This window comes from Oncorhynchus mykiss, chromosome 23 (genome assembly GCF_013265735.2).
Source record: "Oncorhynchus mykiss isolate Arlee chromosome 23, USDA_OmykA_1.1, whole genome shotgun sequence".
NCBI lineage: Eukaryota > Metazoa > Chordata > Actinopteri > Salmoniformes > Salmonidae > Oncorhynchus > Oncorhynchus mykiss.
Window position 1 is genome coordinate 47,466,990 of NC_048587.1, and position 18,220 is coordinate 47,485,209.

Here is an 18,220-nt window from a genome sequence, read left to right on the forward strand (position 1 = left end):
CTGGACTTTCTCAGGAGACTGAAAAGATTTGGCATGGGTCCTCAGATCCTCAAATGGTTTTACAGCTGCACCATCGAGAGCATCCTGACTGGTTCCATCACTGCTTGGTATGGCAAATGCTCGGCCTCCGACCGCAAGGCACTACAGAGGGTAGTGCGTACGGCCCAGTACATCACCGGGGCCAAGCTTCCTGCCATCCAGGACCTCTATACCAGGCAGTGTCAAAGGAAGGCTCTAAGAATTGTCAAAGACTCCAGCCACCTTAGTCATTCTCTCTGCTACCGCACGGCAAACAGAACCGGAGCGGCAAGTCTAGGTCCAAAAGGCTTCTTAACAGCTTCTACCCCCAAGCCTTAAGACTCCTGAACTTGTAATAAAATGGCTACCCAGACTATTTTCATTGCCCCCCCTCCCCCCCTCTTCTACGTTGCTGCTACTCTTTGTTTATTGTCTATGCATAGTCACTTTAATAACTCTACAGACATGTACATATTACCTTAATTACCTCATTATTTGTTATTCTTATCTCTTACTTTTTTTTTTGGTATTTTGTTAAAACTGCACTGTTGGTTAAGGGCTTGTGAGTAAGCAATTCACTGTAAATTCTACACCTGTTGTATTCGGCTCATGTGACTAATACATTTTGTTTTAGATGAACTGTTTTGTACAGATAATTATTAGACTCAAGTTGCAAATGCTGGTAAACATTCAAATACTTTTAGTTTTTTTTAAAATCACAAATTAAGTGCACTGTGCCTTTACTAGTCCTGTATTAGCGGAACAATATTCGCGACTTGAGTGCGGGAAAACATTTTTCCTCCAAAGACTACAAAATACGCCATTCATTTTCCCCGTAGGCTTTGTTCAAACAACCATGGCGGAGGTAGTGCTTACAAAAAGACACCATTACTATTTATCTTTATTGGAGAAGCAGTGTTTGCCTATCTTCATACTGTACAGTCTTTGATTTTAGCTTGCTTGCCAGCCTGGCTACGGTTGTCAGTTTTGTTAGCCACTAGCCATCTCGTTGCTACTACTAGCATAATTTTAGGTTTTTCTTGGTAGAATGGATTGTTGTAGCTAGGAAGTTAGCTACAACTCTTTGATAATCATTGATAACAACATAGCTAATATATGTTTTGGTGATGGTAACTTCCATCTGGCGTAAGTGGTGTGTCAGACACAGTCAGATCATATGTTACTTCTCAACATGGACATGAGGTTGTTTGGTCATGTTCTTTACCCCCAGGAGTCATTTTTCCAAAACATAGACACCCTACAGAAGCATGGACTTGTGAGTATATCTGAAAACAATGTCAAGGACAGTGGTTAGACAGCGCTGACCCTTGACAGGGTGTATAATATGTTATAGATACTTAGTCATGGGTTGGTAGATAGACCAACTCAAGATTACACCTCAAAACTAATAAGTAAACAACCCCCCCCTCTCTCTTTCTCTCTTCCTCACTCTCCATTCTCTCCCACTACCACCCCTCCCTCTCTCCCTTTCACTCTCTCTCCTCTCCATCCCTCCCACCCTCCATCCATACAGAACATGGCAGATTTAAAGAAGCTGAAGTCTGTGGGTATTTGCATAGTGAAGGGGATCCAGATGACCATACGCAGAGCCCTGTGTAACATCAAGGGCCTTTCAGAGGCCAAGGTGGACAAGATCAAAGAAGCTGCTGGGAAAATGCTGGTGAGAGACTCACCTGAGTCTACTTCAGAATAGGGGACTTTGATTTTTCATGATTAGTTTTGTTGTCAACAATGTAAAAAAACAAACATTATTCAATGTAAGACAAACTCAAAATCCTGTTGCCTAGTATGTTGAATACATTTTTATTTTAGACCAAAGGTTTCCTGACAGCATTTGAATACAGTGCGAAGAGGAAACAATTGTTCCGCGTCAACACTGGAAGCATAGAGTTTGAGTTGAGATTCGCCACATGCTCATATGTTCATAACTTTTTATAGTAATACATTTTGGGTACTCCAATTTTTCTCTTTTGATCCGTCTGTCTTCAGTAAACTACTTGGGGGAGGTATGGAGAGCATGGTAATCACTGAGGCATTTGGAGGTGAGCTCTGTGGGTCCCCCAGTCAAAGTTATGATAAATCTCATGCTCATGATGTATAAGACAAGAAGTTAAGGCCCAATGGCTAACATTAACCTGAACTGAGTCAGATACTCATACTTTCATAGTAACTGTTTAGTCCCTCAGAGTTTCGGACAGACAAGACCCAGCTCTCACACACTGTGGTAAGTGAATGGCTGAGGGGTATTTTCGGTAGTCCCAGTTAGGTTGTACTGTCTTGGAAGTCAGGTTTTAGAAATATTCAGATATTATTACATAGATTTTTGTCATTTAGTCCGTGTCTCTGTTGTTCTCCAGTCACAGCCCAGCTTCCTGGAGAGGATGGCTACACAGGAGGAAAAGTAATCTTCATCGACACAGAGAACACTTTGTATCCTAATTTACCTGAGCTCTAATCTATAAAGTCAAATTTGCATCAGTTTAAAATCACCCTTACCGTTGCAAGTATTTCTGAGGATACAGGGTCATAAGTATCCCAGTGTTTTTTTATTCACATGACTCAGCCAATAGTCTCTTATGAAATCCTATGTTTTCCTTAACCTGATGTGACCCTCTAGTCGTCCAGACAGGCTGAAGGACATAGCAGACAGGTTCAACGTGGACCATGATGCTGTGTTGGACAATGTGTTATACGCCCGAGCCTACACCAATAAGACATCTAACTTACTCATTAAACAGTACCTCTCTTATCATTACTGTCACGTTCTGTCCATAGTTCTTTCTTTTGTATTTTCTTTGTTTTAGTGTGGTCAGGGCGTGAGTTGGGTGGGCAGTCTATGTTTTCTGTTTCTATGTGGGGTTTCTTGTTTGGCCTGATATGGTTCTCAATCAGAGGCAGGTGTTAGTCATAGTCTCTGATTGGGAACCATATTTCGGTAGCCTGTTTCCTGTTGGGGTTTGTGGGTGGTTATTTTCAGTCTTTGTGTGTCTGCACCAGATAGAACTGTTTCGGTTGTCACTTTGTTGTTTCAGTGTTCAGTTTTCCATTAAAAAGATGAACACTAACCACGCTGCGCTTTGGTCCTCTCTATCTCCAGACGACAACCGTTACAGAACCACCCACCAAAAAAGGACCAAGCGGCGTGGTAACAGGCAGCGGCAGCAGGAGCAGTGCAAGAAGGAGGAATGGACATGGGAGGATGAGTTGGATGGCAAAGGACCCTGGGCAGAGCCAGGGGAATATCGCCGCCCCAAAGCAGAGCTGGAGGCAGCAAAAGCACAGCGGCTGGAAGCACGAGAGGCAGTCCCAAAATTTTTGTGGGGGGGGGCACACGGGGAGTGTGGCGAGTTCAGGTAGGAGACCTGTGCCAACTTCCCGTGCTTACCGTAAGGAGCCGAGGATAGAATCAGAGCAGTCGGTGAAGTTGAGGTGTGAGTGAGAATGTTGAGGAGTTATTGGACAAATTGGAGGAGAGTGAATGGAGGGGAGATTATGAGCATTCGAGGAGTTGTTGATCAAATTGGAGGAGAGTGAAGAGCGAGAGCTGTTGGTTTGGCATAGTATGCACGGCATTCACCCTGAGGAGCGTGTTAGCTGTCTGATGCCACATGTGTCAGTTCCTAGTACTCATCCTGAAACGTGTTAAAGTTCCGGGACAATTGATGCCGGCTATACACTGTCACGTTCTGACCATAGTTATTTGGTATTTTCTTTGTTTTAGTGTGGTCAGGGCGTGAGTTGTGTGGGCAGTCTATGTTTTCTGTTTCTATGTGGGGTTTCTTGTTTGGCCTGATATGGTTCTCAGAGGCAGGTGTTAGTCATTGTCTCTGATTGGGAACCATATTTAGGTAGCCTGTTTCCTGTTGGGGTTTGTGGGTGGTTATTTTCAGTCTTTGTGTGTCTGCACCAGATAGAACTGTTTCGGTTGTCACTTTGTTGTTTTGTGTTTTTTTGAAGTGTTCAGTTTTCCATTAAAAAGATCAACACTAACCACGCTGCGCTTTGGTCCTCTCTATCTCCAGACGACAACCGTTACAATTACTGCCTAAACCTGAGAACATATTGTCTGAGAAAAGCTGTTTCACAATGTTAGATAGAAATGTTAAGTATACATTTTGAGTCTGTTTGTATATTTTTTTACTGTATACATTTTAGGATAATTTCTGTGTTTTCTAATGGGTACTTATGACATCAGAGGATAAGGCTTTTGTATGGTTTGGACCATGCATCTTGGACTTACTCTACTGCACTACTATGTCCCTAATTAGGTTTCAACTTCAGGTGAACACCAGATGGAGCTGTTGGATTTTGTGGCGGCCAAATTCCACGAGGAGGGAGGCATCTTCAAACTTCTGGTATTAAATGAAAAGAAAATATAAACAACATCACCTGTCATATTGTTTTATGTTAGTATTTTTTTCTTAGTGTCAACTTCTATCACTGTACTTGTCTTTCGGTAACACTTTAGTTAATGTCGACAGATATAATGCATTATTATGTGTAATAAGCATTTATAATATCTTGTGTCTGTCTTTCCCATTCCTGCCCTCAGATCATAGACTCCATCATGGCTCTGTTCCGGGTAGATTTCTCTGGCCGAGGGGAGCTGGCAGAGAGACAACAGAAGCTGGCCTAGATGCTCTCTCGTCTGCAGAAGATATCTGAAGGTCTGGCCACAGCTCTTGCAGATTTATATGGGAACTATGGAAATAATAGATGTACATCGCAGCAGAATAACTCTGCAGAATAACTCTTGAATTTTGCATAAACCTTGGATTGATGGAGATGGGATATACATATTTTTTAAATATTAATTTGTACATATTGATATTCATGTCTTCCTTTCTCCTCTCCCTAGAGTACAACGTTGCGGTGTTTGTCACCAATCGGATGACTGCAGACCCTGGAGCTGGGATGTCGTAAGTGACTAGCCTGATGTGGGGACTAGGGTTTGGTTTGAAATTGGACGGAAACTCACTCGCTTGGCTAAATTTCTTACAGATTTTGGCCTGTAATTCTGATCTGAGTGTTTCTCTTGTCTCTGTCAGGTTCCAAGCTGATCCCAAAAAGCCGATTGGAGGGCACATCCTGGCGCATGGGTCCACCACACGAATCAGCTTGAAGAAAGGACGTGGAGAGTTGAGAATCGGCAAGATATTTGACAGGTAATTTGTCTTAAATCAAAATCAAATCAAATTTATTTAAATAGCCCTTCGTACATCAGCTGATATCTCAAAGTGCTGTACAGAAACCCAGCCTAAAACCCCAAACAGCAAGCAATGCAGGTGTAGAAGCACGGTGGCTAGGAAAAACTCCCTAGAAAGGCCAAAACCTAGGAAAAACCTAGAGAGGAACCAGGTGGCCAGTCCTCTTCTGGCTGTGCCGGGTGGAGATTATAACAGAACATGGCCAAGATGTTCAAATGTTCATAAATTACCAGCATGGTCGAATAATAATAAAGCAGAACAGTTGAAACTGGAGCAGCAGCACGGTCAGGTGGACTGGGGACAGCAAGGAGTCATCATGTCAGGTATTCCTGGGGCATGGTCCTAGGGCTCAGGTCCTCCGAGAGAGAGAAAGAAAGAGAGAATTAGAGAGAGCATATGTGGGGTGGCCAGTCCTCTTCTGGCTGTGCCGGGTGGAGATTATAACAGAACATGGCCAAGATGTTCAAATGTTCATAAATAACCAGCATGGTCGAATAATAATAAGGCAGAACAGTTGAAACTGGAGCAGCAGCATGGCCAGGTGGACTGGGGACAGCAAGGAGTCATCATGTCAGGTAGTCCTGGGGCATGGTCCTAGGGCTCAGGTCCTCCGAGAGAGAGAAAGGAGAGAATTAGAGAACGCACACTTAGATTCACACAGGACACCGAATAGGACAGGAGAAGTACTCCAGATATAACAAACTGACCCTAGCCCACATAAACTACTGCAGCATAAATACTGGAGGCTGAGACGGGAGGGGTCAGGAGACACTATGGCCCCATCCGAGTCTTAAAGTTCACTTACTCAATATATGTTGTTCTCATTATTCCTTAGTAATAAATCATTGTAAAGAAGTTGTCAAATATGATTTTCTCACCTATAGAGAAAGATCTTCCTCCTCTCGTAGATTCATTATTTTCCATGGTCTCCTGCAGTCCTGATATGCCTGAGAACGAGGCCACTTTCACTCCGGGGGAATTGCTGATGCCAAAGAGTGAAAGACCCTCATGGATTCACCATTGGGCAGCTTTTTTCAAATCATAACTGATTTGAATACTTATACTGTTTATCTGTACTATTTAATGTTAGATTTTTTTGTTGTTGAGTTTAGTAAAATTAAGGATGTGTATACTCTGATTAGTATACTGTTTTTAACGTTCATATTTACCGGTTTACAGAGTGGCGATAGACAGCTTTTACGTTCAACCCCACCTTCCAGAATGCATTGTTCTGTAGTTCCAGGGTTACCCCCTCGAGGAGCCCTCCCAGCGGTTCGTTGTGGAACTGTGGTTTACGTCTCTCTCTCTGTCGTCGGTCTCGTCTCTGTGAGACACCGGCTCACCATATGCCTCCCAAAATAAGACACAGTGAAGCATCGCGAATTATTTTAACATAAGTAGGAAGATAACAGAACGGACATCAAGCCGGGTGCGTTATTCACAGTCAAGCCAGCTAGCTAGTTTAGCTAACTCTGCCATGGACCCGCGAGACACAGCCCCGGATTCGTGGGAGCAGGAGGAGGATGCCGAGGCCCGAGACGCCGCGGGACTCCAGTCCGCTCTCGCCGCTCTCAACGTCAATGCCAAGCCGTTTGTCCCGAATGTCAACGCGGCGGTGTTTGTACCGACCTTCTTTCAAAGCAGCCTCACGGAAATCCCAATATCCGACGGTCACGGTAGTTTAGTGTGTGATGTTGTGGAGTGTTGTAATAACGGGATTTTGACAGCTGCTCTTATTGCCTGGGGTTAGCCGGGTTAGCTACAGTACCTAGCTAGATAACGTTAGCTATCTTGGGGTTGTAACGTTAGCTAAGCAAGCTCACTAGACCAGTGTATGATATTGCTCAACCCTAATGTGACTGTTTTGACATGATGGTGCAACATTTATAGCTAGGCCTACTGCTCATGATGCTATTATTATTATTGTTAAGCCATCACCCATAACGTTACTGGATTCCTATTCCAAAACCTCCAATGTCCATTTAATGCCAATGATAAACGCAACAACTTGTCTCTTCACAGGTGCTGAGACAGTTGCCAGCATGGAGCTGTCAGAAACAGTTGGTATGTGCTTTGTGTTTATTACTATATTATTATGGAGCTAACTATTCTTCCATCTTTTACTTCCCTTTGCCACTCAGGTGTGTTGTACTTTACACAATGTTATTTTTTTTGGACAGTCAGACGGTATCAGATTGTTTGTTGAAGATGTGTATCACAAGTGTTTTTTTAAAAACCTTTAGGTTTCAATCTTTATTTTTTACCTGCAGAAGGTTGCCTTGCCAACTCCCACCCAACTCATTCCAGAAGAGATTACAAATGTCCGTCAGTCAGTATTGTCTACCATTCAGACATTGAAACATCTCTTAAGGCCTACTGCTCACTGGGAGGTAGCCTAGGCCTGAAGGCCAGTTCTGGGAGACATGACAAGGTCCAACTGGGAGGGTTGGCAGGCTTGCACTCCCTACATGCACATCTATAGCATGATGCAACATCACAGGCCTATGCCTAAAATATACTAGTACACTGGAACACGTGGAAACAGATAGAGGATATGACGTTTGTTAGACTGGTATAACCAAATCGAGCAGTCCAGTTGTTGTATTTTCAGGGAATGTTGCTGTAGAGGTACTGTGTTGACCAGCCCTATATATGTTTTACATTTGGCCAGAGAACACTGCCGCTGTGCACATCTACTCCGGTTACATACGCCTGATATTTCTGTTAGTGTGACACCTGGCTGAAACTGTAGCCTGCCAGAGAGAGAGAGAGAGGACACGAGGGGAAGTGAGTTCTGAGTGACTGTTGATACCCTATAATGTCAAAATGGATTTTTAAAATTTAAAAAGTCATTAAAAATGAAAAGCTGAAATTTCTTGAGTCAAGAAGTGTTACGGCTCTCGTTCGGAGAAGAAGACCAAGGCGCAGTGTGGTAGGCGTACATCGTCTTTTTATTGATGACACCAAAAAACAAAATAACCACAAAAAATGAAAGCAAGCAGTTCCGTCAGGCACAGACACTAAACAGAAAATAAGATCCCACAACTGAAATTGGGGGAAAGGGCTACCTAAGTTTGATCCCCAATCAGAGACAAGAATAGACAGCTGCCTCTGATTGGAAACCACACTCTGCCAAAAACAAAGAAATAGAGAACATAGAATGCCCACCCAAATCACACCCTGACCTAACCAAACATAGAGAATAACAAGGATCTCTAAGGTCAGGGCGTGACTAAGTATTCAACCCTTTTGTTATTGCAAGACTAAAATAAGTTCTGGAGTAAATATGTGCTTAACAAGTCATATAATAAGTTGCATGGATTCACTCTGTGTGCAATAATGGAGTTTTTTAAATAAAAGTTTACCCCGTTTTCTCCCTAATTTCGTGGTATCCAATTGTTTTAGTAGCTACTATCTTGTCTCATCGCTACAACTCCCGTACGGGCTCGGGAGAGACGAAGGTTGAAAGTCATGCGTCCTCTGATACACAACCCAACCAAGCCGCACTGCTTCTTAACAACCCGCAAGCCAGCTGCACCAATGTGTCGGAGGAAACACCGTGCACCTGGCAACCTTGGTTAGCGTGCACTGCGCCCGGCCTGCCACAGGAGTCGCTGGTGCGCGATGAGACAAGGACATCCCCTCCCTAACCCGGACGACGCTAGGCCAATTGTGCGCCGCCCCACGGACCTCCCGGTCGCGGCCGGTTATGACAGAGCCTGGGCGCGAACCCAGAGTCTCTGGTGGCACAGCTGGCGCTGCAGTACTGCGCCACCCGGGAGGCGCAATAATAGTGTTTAACATAATTTTTGAATGACTACCTCATCTCTGTACTACATACATACAATTATTTGTAAGGTCCCTCAGTTGAGCAGTGAATTTCTAACACCGATTCAACCACAAAGACCAGGGAGGTTTTCCAATACATTGCAAAAACGGGCACCTATTGGTACATGTTGAAAAGAAGCCGACATTGAATATCCCTTTGAGTGTGTTGAAGTTATTAATTACACTTTGGATGGTGTATGAATACATCCAGTCACTTCAAAGTTACAGGCGTCCTTCCGAACTCAGTTGCCAGAGAGGAATGAAACCTCTCAGGGATTTTACCATGAGGCCGATGGTGACAGTTACAGAGTTTTTAATGGTTGTGATAGGAGAACTGAGGATGGTTCAACAACATTGTAATTACTCCACAATACTAACCTAAATATGAGAGTGAAAGGAAGGAAGCCTGTACAGAATAAAAATATCCCAAAACATGCATCCTGTTTGCAATAAGGCACTAAAGTAAAACTGCAAAAAATGTGACACAGAAATGAACTTTATGTCCTGAATATAAAGCGTTGTGTTGGATTTGTCTCAAACATAACACATCACTCTTCATATTTTCAAGTATGGTGGTGACTCCATCATGTTATGGGTATGCTTGTCATTGGCAAGTTTTTTAGGATAAAAATAAATGGAATAGAGCTAAGTGCAGGTAAAATCCAAGAGGATGGTTTAGTCTGCTTTCCAACAGACACTGGGAGACATATTCACATTTCAGCAGAACAATAGGCCAAATATACACCGCTCAAAAAAATAAAGGGAACACTTAAACAACACAATGTAACTCCAAGTCAATCACACTTCTGTGAAATCAAACTGTCCACTTAGGAAGCAACACTGATTGACAAATTTCACATGCTGTTGTGCAAATGGATTAGACAACAGGTGGAAATTATAGGCAATTAGCAAGACACCCCCAATAAAGGAGTGGTTCTGCAGGTGATAACCACAGACCACTTCTCAGTTCCTATGCTTCCTGGCTGATGTTTTAGTCACTTTTGAATGCTGGTGGTGCTTTCACTCTAGTGGTAGCATGAGATGGAGTCTACAACCCACACAAGTGGCTCAGGTAGTGCAGCTCATCCAGGATGGCACATCAATGCGAGCTGTGGCAAGAAGGTTTGCTGTGTCTGTCAGCGTAGTGTCCAGAGCATGGAGGCGCTACCAGGAGACAGGCCAGTACATCAGGAGACGTGGAGGAGGCCGTAGGAGGGCAACAACCCAGCAGCAGGACCGCTACCTCCGCCTTTGTGAAAGAAGGAGCAGGAGGAGCACTGCCAGAGCCCTGCAAAATGACCTCCAGCAGGCCACAAATGTGCATATGTCTACTCAAGAGGTCAGAAACAGACTCCATGAGGATGGTATGAGGGCCCGACGTCCACAGGTGGGGGTTGTGCTTATAGCCCAACACCGTGCAGGACGTCTGGCATTTGCCAGATAACACCAAAATTGGCAAATTCGTCACTGACGCCCTGTGCTCTTCACAGATGAAAGCAGGTTCACACTGAGCACATGTGACAGACGTGACAGAGTCTGGAGACGCCGTGGAGAACGTTCTGCTGCCTGCAACATCCTCCAGCATGACCAGTTTGGCGGTGGGTCAGTCATGGTGTGTGGTGGCATTTCTATGGGGGGCCGCACAGCCCTCCATGTGCTCGCCAGAGGTAGCCTGACTGCCATTAGGTACCGAGATGAGATCCTCAGACCCCTTGTGAGACCATATGCTGGTGCAGTTGGCCCTGGGTTCCTCCTAATGCAAGACAATGCTAGACCTCATGTAGCTGGAGTGTGTCAGCAGTTCCTGCAAGAGGAAGGCATTGATGCTATGGACTGGCCCGCCCGTTCCCCAGACCTGAATCCAATTGAGCACATCTGGGACATCATGTCTCGCTCCATCCACCAGCGCCACGTTGCACCACAGACTGTCCAGGAGTTGGCGGATGCTTTAGTCCAGGTCTGGGAGACCATCCGCCACCTAATCAGGAGCATGCCCAGGCGTTGTAGGGAGGTCATACAGGCACGTAGAGGCCACACACACTACTGAGCCTCATTTTGACTTGTTTTAAAATCAAATCAAATTTGATTTGTCACATACACATGGTTAGCAGATGTTAATGCGAGTGTAGCGAAATGCTTTTAAGGACATTACATCAAAGTTGGATCGGCCTGTAGTGTGGTTTTCCACTTTAATTTTGAGTGTGACTCCAAATCCAGACCTCCATGGGTTGATAAATTTCATTTCCATTTAATTTTTGTGTGATTTTGTTGTCAGCACATTCAACTATGTAAAGAAAAGTATTTAATAAGAATATTTAATTCATTCAGATCTAGGATGTGTTATTTTAGTGTTCCCTATATTTTTTTGAGCCATGTACATTGGAGTTGCTTACGAAGACGAGATTGAATGTTCTTGATTGGTCTGGTTACAGTTTTGACTTAAATCGTCTTGAAAATCTATGGCAAGACTGGAAAATGGCTCTCTAGCAATGGACAGCTGTAATCGCTGCAAAAGTTGATTCTAACATGTATTGACTCAAGGGTGTGAATACTTATGTAAATTAGCTTGCTAGAATTTCTAAAAACGTTTTCACTTTGTCATTGTGGGGTATTTTGTGTAGATGGGTGAGAAGGTTTTATTATATTAATTTTGAATTCAGGCTGTAACACAACACAGTGTGGAATAAGTCAAGGGGTATGAATCCTTTCTGAAGGCACTGTAGGTGACCACAACTCTGTAATAAATGTGTAATAAGCCAATTTCCATGTTATAGTGTATGAGGTCAGAGATCAAAGAGCATTGTTTGAAGAGAACCTGCAGTCACCGTGCAGTTCCGCACACAGTTTAGATTAACAGTGTGCCGGTACTCTCCTCTGTTCACAAGCTATCTCATATACCCATCATGCACCTGTGAAATCTGCTGGATGTGCGGACTACCTTCAACAAAAGAGCATTGTTTCATGGTCTACATCAGTGGTAAACAAGTGCTGCTTTTGTCCTTTAGCTCCAGTGGAGAACGGAGGAGGGACAGAAGCAGACATGATGGTGGAGGTGGAGACGTGGGAGCAGAAAGAGGAGCCCGGGGAAGGAGAACCAGGAGGAGGGGGAGCCCTGGGAGGAGAGGGGGGTTCCAGTGAGGTGGTGCAGGGAAAGGAGGAGGAGGAGATGATGGAAGAGGAAGAGGAGGAGGAGCTGCCCATGCTCAAAGTAATCCCCCTCCCACCAGACGCCCCGAAGAAGGAGCATGTCAATGTGGTGTTCATCGGGCATGTGGGTGCGTTCCTACTGTATACTCTTACCTCATGGTCTTCTTTCCTACATCATTTTTTTTTATTCATGGTGTGCAAGTGCAATTTCTTACAGCAAGTGCTGTTAGAAATTGTCTGTATTCATTTGGATTGAAGACCAGTTTTCTTTTTTTCAGATGCTGGTAAATCAACTATTGGAGGTCAGATCATGTGAGTAATAACATGGTTATCAATAACTATTCCTAGTTTCAGGTTACTGAAGATGGCTTAACATTTTCTTCTACGGTTTGATATTGCTACTAAATGCCATGGCTATCTAGAAATAAAATGTTCTCTCCTATATTCATCAGATCAGGCAATCTCTGTTTATCTTTCTTATTGGAGGTATTTGACAGGAATGGTGGAGAAAAGAACCCTGGAGAAATATGAAAGAGAAGCCAAAGAAAAGAACAGAGAAACATGGTGAGTTTACCTTCTGGTGTGACTAGATTCAGTTATGTATATGCTTGGAAATAATAAAAATGACTGAAACGTTTTCATATGACTTTTTCATCTTGTATCCATATCTTGCTCGCCAGGTACCTGTCCTGGGCTCTGGACACCAACCAGGAGGAGAGAGACAAGGGGAAGACGGTGGAGGTGGGGAGAGCCTACTTTGAGACAGAGAAAAAGCACTTTACTATCCTGGACGCCCCAGGCCACAAAAGCTTTGTCCCCAACATGATCGGTGGGGCGTCACAGGCTGACCTGGCAGTGCTGGTGAGTTTTCCCAAACAATGCTTAGTGGAAGGCATTTCACTGGCCACTTTTCATATCTGCTGCGTTAAGGCAAAACAGGCCCCTGTGTCCCTGTTAGTTGTATCGTTGCCAGTAGACAAGTTGACTGAGACTGCATTTGTTTAGCAATGGATTTTGTGTGATAAGAAGAGGACTGACATAACTATATAATGAGAGTATTTTCTAACATGCATTCTAGTTCTGAAAAGTCTACACAGTAGATAATGTACCGTACCTGTAAGGTATACCCCAGTACCCTAGTGTTTATCATTATCTTCTGCACCCTATGCTAGTCTAACGTAACCCTATGTTGTGGTCAGGTGATCTCGGCCAGAAAAGGAGAGTTTGAGACAGGCTTTGAGAAGGGAGGTCAGACGCGGGAGCACGCCATGCTGGCCAAGACGGCTGGAGTCAAACACCTCATCGTCCTCGTCAACAAGATGGACGACCCCACTGTCAACTGGAGCTTGGAAAGGTCAGTCAGTACAATGTACAGTGCATTCGGAAAGTATTAAGACCCCTTGACATTGTTCACATTTTGTTACATTTCAGCCTTATTCTAAAACGGATTAAATATATTTTTTTAATCAATCTACACAATACCCCATAATGACAAAGCGAAACAGGTTTTTAGAAATTTTTGCAAATGTAATAAAAATTAAAAAGAGATGCGTTATTTATTTACATAAGTATTCAGACCCTTTGCTATGAACCTCGAAATTGAGCTCAGGTGAGTCCTGTTTCCTTTGATCATCCTTGAGATGTTTCTACAACTTGATTGGAGTACATCTGTGGTAAATTCAATTGATTGGACATGATTTGGAAAGCACACACCTAGCTACAGTGGGGCAAAAGAGTATTTAGTCAGCCACCAATTGTACAAGTTCTCCCACTTAAAAATATGAGAGAGGCCTGTCATTTTCATCATAGGTACACTTCAACTATGACAGACAAAATTAGAAAAAAATCCAGAAAATCACATTGTAGGATTTTTAATGAATTTATTTGCAAATGATGGTGGAAAATAAGTATTTGGTCAATAACAAAAGTTTATCTCAATACTTTGATATATACCCTTTGTTGGCAATGACAGAGGTCAAATGTTTTCTGCGACGTCAATTTACCATAATTACGACCGGGAATACGTCTTTCCCGAAGCGGATCCTTTGTTCAGACCTTCACCCCGGACATGCGATCTCATCCCAGAGGCCGACCCAAAATGTGGTCGCAGCAGGAGAGGCAGACGGAACGGCCTACTGGTCAGACTTAGAAGGCGAGGACACCATCCACCACTTCAGAGCATATTACTCGCCAATGTCCAATCTCTAGATAACAAGGTGGACAAAATTAGAGCATGAGTTGCCTTCCAGAGAGACATCAGAGATTCTAACATTCTCCGTTTCATGGAAACATGGCTCACTCGGGATATGTTGTCAGAGTCGGTACAGCCACCTGTTTCTATATGTATCAAGTCGACAGAAACAAATATTTCTCTGGTAAGAAGAAGGGTGGGGGTGTATGCCTAATGATTAACGACTCATGGTGAAATCACAAAAACATACAGGAACTCAAGTTTTTTTTTGTTCACCCGACCTAGAATTCCTTACAATCAATTGGGATATGTTCCGGATAGCCTCAGACAATAACATTGACGTATACGCTGGCTCAGTGAGTGAGTTTATTAGCAAGTGAATCGGAGATATCATTCCCTCTGTGACCATTAAAACCTTCCCTAACCAGAAACCGTGGATTGATGGCAGCATTCACGCAAAACTGAAAGTGCGAACCACCGCTTTTAATCATGGCAAGGCAACCGGAAACACGACCGAATACAAACAGTACAGCTATTCCCTCCTCAAGGCAATCAAACAAGCAAAGCGTCAGTATAGAGACAAAGTACAGTCGGAATTCAACGACTCAAACATGTGGCAAAGTACAGTCAATCATGGATTACAAAAAGAAAACCAGCTCCTTTACGGACACAGACGTCTTGCTTCCAGACAAATTAAACAACTTCTTTGCTCGCTTTGAGGACAATACAGTGCCACTGACATGACCCGCTACCAAAGCCTGTGGGCTCTCCTTCTCCGTGGCCAACGTGAGTAAAACATTTAAACTTGTTAACCATCGGAAGCCTGCCGGCCCAGACGGCATCCCTACACGCCCCCTCAGAGCATGCGCAGACCAGCTGGCCGGTGTATTTACGGACATATTCACTCTCCCTATCCCAGTCTGTTGTCGCCACATGCTTCAAGATGGCCACCATTGTTCCTGTTCCCAAGAAAGCCAAGGTAACTGAACTAAATGACCATTTCCTCATTGCTCTCACTTCTGTCATCATGAAGTGCTTTGAGAGACTAGTCAAGGACCATATCGCCTCCACCCTACCTGATACCCTAGACCCACTCCAATTTGCTTACTGCCCCAATAGGTCAACTGACAATGCAATCACACTGCACACTGCCCTATCCCATCTGGACAAGAGGAATACCTATGTAAGAATGTTGTTCATTGACTACAGCTCAGCATTTAACACCATAGCACCATCTAAACTCGTCATTAAGCTCGAGACCCTGGGTCTCGACCCCGCCCTGTGCAACTGGGTCCTGGACTTTCTGACGGGCCGCCCCCAGGTAGTGAGGGTAGGTAACAACATCTCCACCCCGCTGATCCTCAACACTGGGGCCTCACAAGGGTGCGTTCTCAGCTCTCTCCTGTACTCCCTCACCCATAACTGCTTGGCCATGCACGCTTCCAATTCAATCATCAAGTTTGCAGACGACGCTACAGAGGTAGGCTTGATCAACAACAACGACGAGACAGCCTACAGGGAGGAGGTGAGGGCCCTCGGAGTGTGGTGTCAGGAAAATAACCTCTCACTCAACGTCAACAAAACAAATGAGATGATCGTGGACTTTAGGAAACAGCAGAGGGAGCACCCCCCCCCCCCCCCATCCACATTGAAGGGACAGTAGTGGAGAAGGTGGAAAGTTTTATGTTCCTCGGCATACACAGCACGGACAAACTGAAATGGTCCACCCACACAGACAGCATGATGAAGAAGGCGCAACAGCGGCTCTTCAACCTCAGGAGGCTGAAGAAATTTGGCTTGTCATCTGAAACCCTCACAAACTTTTACAGATGCACAATCGAGAGCATCCTGTCGGGCTGTATCACAGCCTGGTTCGGCAATTGCACCTCCCTCAACCGCAAGGCTCTCCAGAGGGTAGTGCGCTCTGCACAATGCATCACCGGGGGCAAACTACCTGCCCTCCATGACACCTACAGCACCTGATGTCACAGGAAGGCCAACAAGATCATTAAGGACAACAACCACTCGAGCCACTGCCTGTTCCCCCCTGCTATCATCCAGAAGGCGAGGTCAGTACAGGTGCATCAAAGATGGGACCGACAGACTGAAAAACAGTTTCTATCTCTAGGCCATCTGACTGTTAAACAGCCATAACTAACATAGAGAAGCTGCTGCCAACATAGACTGAAATCTTTGGCCACTTAAATAAAATAATAAAGATATCACTAGTCACTTTAAATAACAGCACTTTAATAATGTTTACATATCCAACGTTACTCATCTCATATGTACAGTTGAAGTCGGAAGTTTACATACACCTTTGCCAAATGCATTTAAACTCAGTTTTTCACAATTCCTGACATTTATTCCTAGTAAAAATTTCCTGTCTTAGGTCAGTTAGGAACACCACTTTATTTTAAGAATGTGAAATGTCAGAATAATAGTAGTGAGCAATTTATTTGAGCTTTTATTTCTTTCATCACATTCCCAGTGGGTCAGAAGTTTACATACACTCAATTAGTATTTGGTAGCATTGCCTTTAAATTGTTTAACTTGGGTCAAATGTTTAGGGTAGCCTTCCACAAGCTTCCCACAATTAGTAGTGTGAATTTTGGCCCATTCCTCCTGACAGAGCTGGTGTAACTGAGTCAGGTTGGTTGGCCTCCTTGCTCACTTTTTCAGTTGTGCCCACACATTTTCTATGGGATTGAGGTCAGGGCTTTTGTGATGGCCACTCCAAAATACCTTGACTTTGTTGTCCTTAAGCCATTTTGCCACAACTTTGGAAGTATGCTTGGGGTCATTATCCATTTGGAAGACCCATTTGCGACCAACCTTCGACTTCCTGACTGATGTCTTGTTGATATATTGAAGCAACATCTCATAATTGTTCTGCCTCATGATGCCATCTATTTTGTGAAGTTCACCAATCCTTCCTGCAGCAAAGCACCCCCACAACATGATGCTGCCAACCCGTGCTTCACAGTTGGGATGGTTTTCTTTGGCTTGCAAGCCTCCCCCTTTTTCCTCCAAACGTAACGATGGTTATTATGGCCAAACAGTTCTATTTTTGTTTCATCAGACCAGAGGACATTTCAAGTACGATTTTTGTCCCCATATGCAGTTGCAAACCGTAGTCTGGCTTTTTTATGGTGGTTTTAGAGCAGTGGCTTCTTCCTTGCTGAGCGGCCTTTCAGGTTATGTCGATATTTGGACTTTTACTGTGGATATAGATACTTTTGTACCTGTTTCCTCCAGCATCTTCACAAGGTCCTTTGCTGTTCTTCTGGGATTAATTTGCACTTTTCTCACCAAAGTACGTTCATCTCTAGGAGACGGAACGCGTCTCCTTCCTGAGTGGTATGACGGCTGCACGGTCCCATGGTGTTTATCCTTGGGTATTATTGTTTGTACAGATGAACGTGGCACCTTCAGGCGTTTGGAAATTGCTCCCAAGGATGAACCAGACTTGTGGAGGTCTACAATTTTTTTTCTGAAGTCTTGGCTGATTTCTTTTGATTTTCCCATAATGTCAAGCAAAGAGGCACTGAGTTTGAAGGTAGGCCTTGAAATACATCCACAGATACACCTCCAATTGACTCAGGTTCATTGACATCACTTATCAGAATCTTCTAAAGCCATGACATAATTTTCTGGATTTTTCCAAGCTGTTTAAAAGCACAGTCAACTTAGTGTATGTAATCTTCTGACCCACTGGAATTGTGATACAGTGGCCAGATGGAAGCCACCCCTCATGACATGACAGCCCGCTTGGAGTTTTCCAAAAGGCAACAAGATTCTCTGGTCT

The 18,220-nt window shown here is 44.0% G+C and overlaps 2 protein-coding genes across 3 annotated transcripts in view; both read left to right on the plus strand.

The window, feature by feature from the left end:
• Window positions 1-781: 781 nt before the first annotated feature.
• LOC110502887 (meiotic recombination protein DMC1/LIM15 homolog) lies at window positions 782-2,927 on the plus strand. Its single transcript, XM_021581233.2, has 5 exons — window positions 782-883; window positions 1,250-1,294; window positions 1,553-1,699; window positions 2,397-2,469; window positions 2,657-2,927. Exons 1-4 carry the CDS (start codon window positions 875-877, stop codon window positions 2,442-2,444), a joined length of 249 nt encoding a protein of 82 aa, XP_021436908.2. The 5' UTR covers window positions 782-874; the 3' UTR covers window positions 2,445-2,469; window positions 2,657-2,927.
• Window positions 2,928-4,192: 1,265 nt separating this feature from the next.
• LOC110502883 (eukaryotic peptide chain release factor GTP-binding subunit ERF3A) overlaps window positions 4,193-18,220 on the plus strand; it is a 30,220-nt gene continuing 16,192 nt past the window's right edge. The window contains exons 1-10 of one of the 2 annotated variants that reach the window (XM_036960634.1): window positions 4,193-4,394; window positions 4,592-4,706; window positions 4,898-4,958; window positions 5,088-5,204; window positions 7,269-7,310; window positions 12,080-12,349; window positions 12,500-12,533; window positions 12,708-12,785; window positions 12,902-13,082; window positions 13,421-13,575. In XM_036960634.1, coding sequence (XP_036816529.1) covers window positions 7,289-7,310; window positions 12,080-12,349; window positions 12,500-12,533; window positions 12,708-12,785; window positions 12,902-13,082; window positions 13,421-13,575 — 740 coding nt within the window. In that variant the 5' untranslated portion in view covers window positions 4,193-4,394; window positions 4,592-4,706; window positions 4,898-4,958; window positions 5,088-5,204; window positions 7,269-7,288. Of the gene's footprint in view, window positions 4,395-4,591; window positions 4,707-4,897; window positions 4,959-5,087; window positions 5,205-6,510; window positions 6,923-7,268; window positions 7,311-12,079; window positions 12,350-12,499; window positions 12,534-12,707; window positions 12,786-12,901; window positions 13,083-13,420; window positions 13,576-18,220 lie in introns of those variants that run through there. The other variant, XM_021581229.2, reaches the window with a different exon arrangement.

Bases quoted from the DNA above. Each gene is read 5' to 3' on its own strand.
- LOC110502887 (XM_021581233.2), top strand. The intron at 1,295-1,552 runs GTGAGTATATCT...CCATCCATACAG, and splicing joins CCCTACAGAAGCATGGACTT to AACATGGCAGATTTAAAGAA. The intron at 1,700-2,396 runs GTGAGAGACTCA...GTTGTTCTCCAG, and splicing joins AAGCTGCTGGGAAAATGCTG to TCACAGCCCAGCTTCCTGGA.